The sequence below is a fragment of the Vombatus ursinus genome, unplaced genomic scaffold (genome assembly GCF_900497805.2).
Source record: "Vombatus ursinus unplaced genomic scaffold, bare-nosed wombat genome assembly UNPS02014872.1, whole genome shotgun sequence".
Taxonomy (NCBI): Eukaryota; Metazoa; Chordata; class Mammalia; order Diprotodontia; family Vombatidae; genus Vombatus; species Vombatus ursinus.
Window position 1 is genome coordinate 8,814,074 of NW_020954650.1, and position 11,238 is coordinate 8,825,311.

Genomic DNA, 11,238 nt, shown 5'->3' on the forward strand with positions numbered 1-11,238 from the left:
TTTTAAAAATGGGATATCAGTAATGGATTGGATTTTGCCTAGGTTAGGAAATAAACCTTAATCTTTTTTCTGAAAATTCATTTTTAGTCTTATTAGGTTGGATATATATATATCCAACCTACAATATATGTATATATATATATACATACAGAAAAATATTCTTAAAAGCAATCTTAAGAAAACATAAGATGGATGGATTGCCATGGGAAACTCATCTCCATTGCTATCACAAATATCTTTGGCAGGTATACTTCTGGTTTAACCCATCATGTGATATTTATGAAAAGAGAGCTGCTGATCTCCATCACCATATCTTTTAAGGATTCTTGAATAATTGTGATATTTAGATGGAAGATTTATTATTGGAAGAGAGCCTTTTAGTCAGCATTTGCTCTACCAAAAAAATTTTTTTTTTAAAAATCAATCAACAATAAGCACAGAGTGTTGTTGTTTTGTCTACAACTTTCCAAAATAACATGATAATACAGATGCAGTGTATTATGTGATATTGTTTGTGAAGGCAACATGTTCTTAATGTCCTCAATAAAGATTTCTTCAATAAATTGCTAAAAAAAAGATTTCTTCAATGTGTGAAAATGATTTTCTTTAAAATTATACATAGTTAGGAAAGTAGGACTATAAATTGGTACATTTTTTCTGACATTTTCCCATATCTTTGGTATCTTCCCTTACTTCAGATAATTTGTAAATAAATCCCACAATATCTTCACAATTATATTGACTCCTGCATAGATTTCCTTTGTCTATACTTGGTCTAGTTCTTTGTTCTTTAGGTCACTTATATGCCATTTATTACAGTCTAAGTATGACGGCTCTACTATCTTTGATGAAGGAAAAAAAATACAACTTAAACTTTGCAGATGTTTTCCATTTTCTCCTGTTTGTTGCCCTCCTTCTGGTTTTATCCTTTAATGTTCTTGGGACAACTTGTTGAACTAAATCTTCCCCACAAACTTTATTTCAACTGGTTTTATTCTCTATTGCTTCTCTTTCTCATTTTCTCATTCTCTCTCTCTTTCTCTCTCTCTTTAACTCTCTGACTCTCTCTCTCTCTCTCTATTTCTCTCTCTGTCTTGAATGATATTGCTCATAACTGTTCATCATTTCACCATGACATCTTACACATAAGTTTATATTCTAAATTGGTGATGTGATGTCTTTGATTGCCATCTGTTTTTGCTTGTCAAATGTTTGCTGATTAAGGAGATTTTTAGGCTGTTTTAGTCTCCAAGGGATTTGGAGCTCTCACCAGCTTGAGAACAGAAGAAGAGCAGTTTTGCCTAGCAAGAGAAAAATGAAGATCAGAAGGGAAGCAGCTAGCAGAGCAGTGGTTTCATGTGGTACAGATTGTTCCTGAAGGGACCATGGATTTCAAGTCTGCATTCCAGAGTTGTGGATTGCCCCAGCATATGTTTGTTTTTTTCCTTCTCATGTGCCTTCCTCCCAGATTTCTGTAAGTGTGTTCCCACTTTCCTTCATGGACATTGCATAGATGACTAAGAGAATGTGACCCAGATTTATGGGACGACTATGATGTTTTGATCAAGTGAGACAGCTATGGAACTAACATGCTGAATTTATTATATACTAAAAAAACAAACTGTAGGAAATGGAGATTTACAGTTTCATATACAATTCTCTTTTTCTATTAAAATATTCATGATTGTTAGTACTTGTCAAGTTCAAAATTACAAAAATAATTTAAACACATAATTGGTTTTTGTGTGATGTTATTTTGTGTTCCACATATCCTTCACCTACCAATGCTTTTTTTGAAAAAGATATTCATCATACATAAGTATGAGGTTGCTACACAGTCTACCAGTCTTTAGACTTTCTCTTTCCTTACACTTGATTCAGTACTCCTGTTTTCCACTCACCATCCTCTCCCACTCCTGTTATTGCTTAGAAGCCAGATAATATCAAAGTATGTGTTGATTTAGTGTAGTGGGTTTTATAAAGTTCTTCATAGAATTTCTTTACCTCTTTATCCTCTGCAAAAAATATTAGTTCATATACTATTATTTTTATGGTGAATTTTTTTTTGCAAATACCCACTGTGTATTTGCAAAATAAGATGACCAAATATCCATGAAATGATTTTTCTTATTTTTGGGCACACCAAAAATGCTATTTAGTCAATTCCTTTATTTTCCTCTACAATGAAAAACTGAGATCCATCTTTCCATTTAGCTACAATTTCCTTTGTTTTTCATTTATAGTGACAATGTCAAGATTATTATGATTCAGGCCCTCCAGTATTATATTTCCTTGGTCATGAGACAAAAATCACATGTAGAGTAGCAATTGTTAAATTAAAGTTTATGGATGGCCTAAAAATTTTTTCCTTACTTTTATAGTGGTCCCTGGCCCTTTTTCCACATTTTTTCTGCTATCACTGTAAAAGTATAAGCACTAGGAGGCAATTTATATTTTTATTTGTTTCAAGAGTTGCAATAGCCATAGAATCCATCACCAAATGGCCAACCCAGTAGCAAAGTGCTTCTCTGTGCTTAGGTAGGCTGGTCCTCAGACAAGACTCCATCTGTTACCAGGTTTATAGTTGAAGTTTTTCTAACAAAATAGAATCACAGATGTTGTGCTTTGCTGGCATAATTTTTGAGAATCCATGGCTTACCTCCATACCATGATGAGACATCTAAGTAAGCTTTCCTACAAAACAACTACACTGAAAAATAACTATGATAGAATCAGACTCAGAATTAAGATAACTAGAGTTTATAAAGTACTTAAGATTTGAAAAATGCTTTACACATGTTATCTCGTATGGTCCTCACAATGACCCTGTTATCTCTATTTTATAGATGAGAAAACTAAGGCTGAGAGGTTAAATGATTTGTCCAGGATCACACAGCTAGTAAATGTGTGAGGTAGGATTTGAACTCAGTTTTTTACTGAATCCAAGTCTCACATTCTATTCATTACATGACTTAGGTGTATATACATTATTTAGGATCTCCCCTCCCCCATTTTAGATTATCTACATCATCACTTACCTCTATTAGCATAGCTTTCTAGATATTGACAGGTAATACAGGTATTTCTATATTTAATTCAAGTGTCCTGTTCTTCTGGCACTGATTTAATGAATTCCACCAAGTGCTACTCTAAGAGAAAGTAAACTATTGTTTTAAACCAATTTCAGGTTAATTTAATAGGTTATGTTTGAATGAAGCCTATTTTTTTTTTTTTGCACCTTTCAAGTGTTTAAATAAAACATCAGAGAATAAGCTATCACTATTTGAAACATCCTGCCTACCTTACCTGATGGCTTCGGTTAAGTGATTCCAGCATGAGTAGGTAGTTTTGGACATGTAAAGTAGCATATTGTACTGGGATTTAGTGCCAGTCTTTGTGAGATACAGGGTGGCAAGTTCTGTGTTTTGATATAAAGCTGAAAAGGAAACATAATTATTGCCTTTATCATCATTGTAAGTGTATTGAGTTCATTTATCCCCTTTGAGCACTTAGATTACCTCAAATAGCAAACTTACACGGTACATGGATTTAGTAGGAAAATCATGCCTGATCAATTTATTAGATTTACTAAAGAGGGAGTAAGTAAATGTATAAACAAGTTAAATCTCATGGGTTTAACTTTCTAATTTTGTAAAAAATAAAACCTTTTTAAAAAAAAATTAAATGAGTCACCTCAAGAATAAAGACAATGTTTTATCATGAGGAAGAAAATAACTTAGAGATAACAAAATTAAAATTAGGAATAAACAAATACTTCTCTGGATAAAGTCTTGGCAGTTAGATACTTAATAATGGCATAAAATATCTCAAAGATAGAAATAGATAGCGCAAATCTTCTGGGTAGTAGTACGTCAAGCCTATGAGGCAGAACTATAGAAAGTCTATATAAAGCAATATGCTATCATAGGAAAAGCACTGAATTGAGAGTCAGAAGCCCTGGAATCTAGCTCCTGCTGTGTGACCTTGAATCATCAGTTAAACTCTCTGAACATCAGTTTCCTGATCTTTGAAGGGGTGTGGATGAGATCAACTAGATTAAAAACCACATCCCATTGGTTGAATATGGCCCACAACACTCCTGAGTGCCCTCCAAACCAGATTAAAGTGTAATTGAAACATACTTAACAAAATAAATTAAAATACAATAAAACACAGATTATTTTAATATGTAGTTTTCTAAGTCAATATACCCACAGAGATCTTTATGTACAGTTTAATGTCCCCTTTTACTATTATTCTATCAGGATTCTATCAGGAAACTGAATTGCTAGAAGAACCTTGATGTCAGTGTAAGGAAGCTGATATTTCACAGACCCCATGACAGAAAAGAGATGGGATAATGAGTTGTTAAACTAACTATAAAAATTCAGCCTCACAAGGTGATCCTTTTATGAGGTGCAAATTAGGCCCTTTGAGTGTGTCAGAAAGAAAGCAATGAAGGATGAAGAATGATAGGCCACAGCTCTGGGTGAATTTGGAAAGTTCACTGAGTTCAGGTAACAGACCAGCTACATGGAGCTTGCAGAAAGGAAGTCTGGAGAGGGGAAAGCACCAAAAAGAAAGGGGCTAGGACTCCGTGCTTGGACTAATTAGCACGATATGCGCTGGGACAGAAGCTGTGAACTAAAAACCTCCTGGACCGAAAAGTGGTGATTTTGTATCACCTTTCTCTCCTGTGTGTTCAGCAGTTTTTCAGTTACATCTGGCTCTTTGTGACCCCATTTGGAGTTTTCTTGGCAAGGATGCTGGAGTGTTTTGCCATTTCCTTCTCTAGTTCATTTTACAGTTGAAGAAACTGAAGCAAACAGAGTTAAATGACTTGCCCAAGGTCACATAGCTAGTAAGTGTCTGAGGCCAGATTTTAACTCAGGGATATGAATCTTCTTGATTCTAGGCCTGGCACTTTATCCATTATGCCACCTACCTGCCCTCCTTTCTCTCCTATCACTCCTTACTGGGAGACTCAAGACTTTTCCTCTGAGCACATCTGTTTACCTTTCTTTGTTTTAAATGTCTTTCTAAACAATGTTAACCACCAGCATTTATTGTTGTACTTATTAGGAAAGGAGTTTGGGTGTTTATTGGGAATATAATTATAAAGATAGATTTGATGTGAGATGTTTTACCGAAAGTGCTATTATGGCTGGGGACTTAGAGCTAAGAAAAAGATAAAGAGAATTACAGAGCAGAGAGGGAGCATCTATGCTGGGAAATCCATCTGCACAATAAGTCAGTAGTGGTGTAAGGGATAAATAAGAGTATTTGTAAAATCCTCATCAATCTATTATCCACTTAATGTAAGGAAACACATTTAGGTGGCAAAGAAAGTTATAAGCAGGAATCATTAAAGGCCATTATCTGAAGCCACTGGACTCAATGTTGTTTTGGGATGTTCTGAAACATCCCAAAAGACCGGAAAAATATTAAGCTTTGGCCATCATTAGAAGATGTATTGGAGGCAAAAGAGAGAGTGGTACTGTTATTAAAAAACAACAACAACAACAACAACTGAGCAATGAATTTTAGTGTTGAATATCATCAGTTTAGCTAAGAAAGCCAACCAAGACTCAATCCGAAGATTTTTTTGGCCTTCCCAGGTTTATAGAGCCTTAAGTTCAACAAAAGGGGTAGAACAAACTATGTTAAGTGTCTTTGCAAACACTGGACCACAAGTACCCTTGTAATAGGGATTAAAGGAAAAGGAAAAGAAGATCAATAATAATAACAGACAATTTTGGAGCACTTAATGACTACCAAAGCAATTTGCATCCAATTTGATCATCACAACAACCTTTTGAGAGGACTATAGATTTTATTGTTCTTATTCTTGTTTGTTATTGTCCATCCTTTGATCTCGAAGCAGACCAATGACCTTAGGAGGTGATGTCTTGACTTGAAAGTGAATTGGATTTAAGGGAGGCAGGGCTGCACAAAGTCATCATCCTCACTCTCTCCTCCAGAATCATCTGAGTCCAGTAGCAAGACAGCAGTCAGGATGACTGGCTGTGGACCCAGATGCTGTGGGAGACCTTGGCTCTTTTAAGCTAAGGTCTTTCCCAGGATTACTTTAAAAGTCCTTGCCAATTCTAAATCTATTATCCTCATTTTAAAGATAAGAAAACTGAAGTTCAGAGGGGATAAGCAATTTGGACATAGTCAAACACCTCACAGATATCAAAGGCAAGACTTTATTCCAAGGTCTTCACTCTTTACATTATACCACATGGCCACTACAGGTCCTCTCGCTCTTAAATTGTGTTGTACTATAATAAATTCTCTACAAAATTGGGGGCATGATATTAAGAAATATTTCTCTTATACAGTCATCATAATGCATTGGCAGTCTGGATTTACAGGATTAAAACAGAAATCAATTGATATGTAATAGTTTTATATCATTACCAGAGATAGAATTTCAGATATGGAAGGATCCTTAGTGGACTTGTCTTCCAATTCATAGCCCCAGAGAATAATCTCAAAACAACACGACAAAAAGTGAAAATCTACTTTACTTGAAAATCTCTGATGAGGGGGAACACACTTCCTGCCAAACAATACCTTCACTTGTGGATAGCTTTAAATGTTACCAAAATTTCAAATCAAAGTTTTACATAAAACTTAAATTGGCCTTTTTGTGACTTCTTATTGTTTCTAGTTCTCTCCTCTGGAACTATACAAAATAAATCTAACCCCTCTTCCACATTTTTGTTGCTGAATTGTTTCAGTCATGTCTGACTCTTCATGACCCCATTTGGGGTTTTCTTGGCAAAGATACTGGAGTGATTTGCCATTTCCTTCTCCAACTCATTTTACAGATGAGGAAACTGAGACAAACAGGTTTAAATGACTTGTCCAAGATCACACAGCTAGGAAGTATCTGAGGCCACATTTGAACTCAGGTCCTCCTGACTCCAGAGCTGGCACTCTACCTGCTGTGCAACCTACATTATCAAAGTACAAATACTTGAAGAAAATGATTATGTACCCCTATGTCAGCTATGCTGTATGCTAAAGATCCCTAGTTCCTTTTGTCATTCCTCTAATGACATGGATTGTAGGCTTTTCTTTATTTTAGTTGCCCTCCTCCAATTGCACTCCAATTTATCAACACCTTTCCAAAAATGTGATACTGAACCCAACACTCCATATCTGGTCTGACGAGAACAGAGAACAGATCTATCATCACTTCCTTATTTCTAAAACAAAAATTCATCCCTTAATATAGCCCAAGATCACTTTTCTTTTTTGACTACCATATCACATTGTTGAATCCTTTTGAGTTTTCATTCTACTAAGATGTCCAATCTCTTTTTTCAAACTACCGTCCAACCAAATATCTCCCAGCACGTACTTATTAAGTTGATTTATTGTAAGCACAAGTATAAGACTTTAAGTTTAGGCCTATTAAATTTTATCTTATTAGATTTGGCCTAAAATTATAGCCAGTCAGGGTCTTTTTGAATCCTGTCTCTGTCACCCTGTGTCACCTCTTCCAAAGTTTCTCCCAACTTTGTGGCATTGAAAATGTGAAGAGCATCCCAAATACATTTTTATCTATACTGATAAAAATGTTAAAAAGCCACAATTTGACTGGTAACTTTCTTCAAAATTGTCATTGACCTATTAATATTAACAACTACTTTCAGAGTCTGGCTATCCAACTGATTCTTAATGAATCTCAGAGTATCCAGTCAACATCTCTCCAATTTCCCACAAGAACAACATGTTTCTTTATCAAATACTTTTCAAAAACCTAGTTAAATCATAACTTGATCTACCAATTTAGTAAAGAAATAAGATTAGTCTACTATGATCTAGTTTTGCTGAAGCCATTCTGCTGTATTGCAATCACAACTTCTATTTCTTCACTATTTTCTTCACTATCTCTTTACTAAACATAGAATTTTTTCAAGAATTGAAGTAAAGTTCACTGGCCTACATTTTGCAAATTTTATTCTCTTTTTTTGAAAATCAGAAATTTGCCGATCTCCAACCCTGGGTTGCTCCATGATCTTTCAAATGTCACTGACAATGATTCAGCAATCAAATCAACTATTTCTTTCAGTACCTGAGGATACAATTCATCTGAGCCAGATGCCTTGAATTCATCAAAGACAGTTAGTGTTCTTTTACTATATCTTTATATTAAATGTCATATCTCCTTTTTATAGTTTGAACCTGTAAAACTCTTTGCATCCATGCAGATTAGAACCTGTAACTTAGAGTCTTAAAGAGTTATCAGGGGCCCTAAGAGATTAAGTGACCTGCCATCATCATTCAATTAGTGTATGACAGAGGTAAGACTCTAACCCTGGTCTTCTTGATGCCAAGGTTGTCTCTCTAACCACTCTGCTATGCTGTCTTTCACATATCAAATAACCAACTTCCTATTACACCTTTACATATTGCTTTACAAATTATGAAACATTTTATGAAAGATTATCCTATGAGGTAGACAATGCAAGAACTCATGGAATCCAGCACCATATTTTCTAAACATATCTTCAAAGGATGTCCTATGAACTTACCCCAAGAAACCGCCCTGCCAGGCTTGCACCCAGAATTCCTTGATAATTTGAAATTTAAATGAATGAAAATTCAGCCTACAGTGTACAGTGGTTCAAGCTAGCCCATCTGTGTCCTGTCCAAAACTGTCTTGGTTCCAGGTCTGCCATTAGAGTAGCAACAACTCAGTAACTACATGCCCCATTTATAAGAACTACAGTCCCACTGTTACTATTGAGGACCAGACTTCTTCACTCTTCTCCTTTGATCAAGACCTCCCTAAGATTTAAGAGTATGTGTTTTCAAATAAGATTTTAAATACTCTTAACACCAATATTAAACCTTATCTGAACTCCTCTAAGTTTAATCCTAGGAGTCCCTAAACCTTAAAAAGTCAACACTCATCTACTCCACCTCTTTTAAAGCTTCTTATTTTCCTGTCATTGCTGATGCTAACGTGGAAGCAGGGTGACCACTTGTCAGGGATGCAGTAAACAGGATTCCTGCTCATGTGTGGCTTAGCAAAAATGGCCCTTCCAAATCATAGCATCATTGGGGCAGCTAAATGGCACCAGCCCTGAAGTCAGGAGGACCTGCGTTCAAATCCGACCTCAGGCCAAACACTTGACACTTACTAGCTGTGTGACTCTGGGCAAGTCACTTAACCCCAATTGTTCCACCAAAAAGCAAAAAACAAACTAACAAACAAACAAAACAAAACAAAACATAGCATTATAGATGCAGGGAAGGAAGAACTTCAGAGTCATCTAATCCAACTCCCTCAGTTCATAAGTGATGAAAGTGGGACACAGTGAGAACGAAAATTTCCTAAGGTCACACAGATAGCGAGCATCACAGGATATGAATGTACCAGGGGTGGGTAACCTGTGACCTCGAGGCCACATGTGACCCTCTAGGTCCTCAAGTGTGGATTTGACATCCTCAAGTCCTTTATCCTGCATTTGAGGACCTAGCAGGTCACATGTGGCCTCAAGGCCACAGGTTACCCACCCCTAAATTTAAACCCTCTCACTACAGAGCCTGTATTTCTTCTATTGCAGCATACTGCTTCCCCAACTTTGGAACACTGTGATTTAAAATTATAAGAATTCCTATAATTTCCCCAAAGGAACCCTATTCCTATTATAGTTACCTTTTTCTCTCTTCATTTCCACCTTTAGTAGGTTCAGGGTGACACAGATATCAAGTAATTGCTCCATTCCTTGGGAACTGGTGCCTAAGCGTTCAGCAATGGCATCGAAGGTCAGGAACGCTTCAGATTCCAAGAGGTCAAACACTCCCAATTCACAGGCGGTAAACATAGCCTCATAACAAGCAAAGCAAAAAAAAAGTTAGGATGTTTTATTATTCTGGGGAAAATACTTAATGGAAGCTTAAAGAGTTAAGAGACGCAACGCTTTTTCAATGAGCGTTGCAAGTAAAGTTCAACATTCTCCTGAAAAATGAACTGGCCCCCATAAGGTATAGGGTTATTAGCTGGTGTGGGAGGAAGAAGGAGAGGGAACAGAAACGTTCAACAATATCTCTTATTTTTTTTTTATTTTTAGGCAATTGGGGTTAAGTGACTTGCCCAGGGTCACACAGCTAGTAAGTGTCAAGTGTTTGGTCTGAGGTCATATTTGAACTCAGGTCCTTCTGACTTCAGGGCTGGTGCTCTGTCCATTGTGTCACCCAGCTGCCCCAACAATATCTCTTATTTACACAGCACTTTGCTTTCCTATGACAACCCTGTGAGTTAGGTAGTAAACTATGGATTTCCTCAGTTTTTAGATAAGGAAACATCAGTCCCTGGTCATATAGTTAGCAAGTGGCAAAGACAGGTCCTCAACTGGAGTTCTCCCAACTCCAAATTTAGTGTTTTCTCCATTACATCTCACTGCATTTTTATGTCTAGAGCCAATAACAGGAATGGGAGAGGGCCAAGACAAGGAGGAAAGTGTATTTGTCATTGTGTTTCTTATACAAACCTTTTCAGTGATAAATGTTGAAAGGAAAAGGGAAGCAGCAAAAGGAAGTTAAGCAACTGAGAGTCTTAATAGGCAAAGTTTCCCCAGGCACCTTCCCTTTCTATTTCAACCTCAGTAGCATTTAAGTAATTCTTGAAACCTCCTAGGACAGTGATTCCCAAACCTTCGGTCTAAAGATCTCTTCACATTTTTAAAAATTATTGAGGATCCCAAAGAGTCTTTGTTTGTGTGGGTTATATCTATAAACATTTGCTCTTTTAGAAATTTGAATACCTTAGTGTTATTGTGAAAATTAGTTTGACCTTGTGAACTCCTGGGGTCCCCATTTTCAGAACTGCTGGCCTAATAGAATGAAAACAAGGAGAAAAAACACACACACATAAATGAAATCTTAAATCATCAGCTCAGGCAGGAGAAAGATGCTGGAAAGTGAAATTCCTGAAGGACTTTTTACAATTGGAATGAGTTACCGGCAAATTTATTATAGAAAAACCTCCAGGCAAAAGAAATTTTTTGCCAAAAAAGAAATTGTGGAGTCATATATTTGAGTAATATATGCCTGCTTTTAAGCATATTTTGGCCTACAGGATCATTACACTTTAACTTCTTCTTTTGCTCCAACTTATTACAAGTCACCAAAGTCTTACCTGTTCCATTTTTTACTATAAGTAAGCCATGAATTTTATATCAAACAAGTAAAGACCCTTTATATCTGTTTGTGTAT

General features: G+C 36.2%; 1 protein-coding gene across 2 annotated transcripts in view; it reads right to left on the reverse strand.

Moving 5' to 3' along the window:
* ASMT (acetylserotonin O-methyltransferase) overlaps positions 1-11,238 on the reverse strand; it is a 29,007-nt gene that overhangs the window by 16,371 nt on the left and 1,398 nt on the right. For both annotated transcript variants that reach the window (XM_027842391.1, XM_027842390.1), the window contains exons 2-3: positions 9,680-9,851; positions 3,307-3,436 (exon numbers count right to left, since the gene is read on the reverse strand). In XM_027842391.1, coding sequence (XP_027698192.1) covers positions 3,307-3,436; positions 9,680-9,851 — 302 coding nt within the window. The remainder of the gene's footprint in view (positions 1-3,306; positions 3,437-9,679; positions 9,852-11,238) is intronic.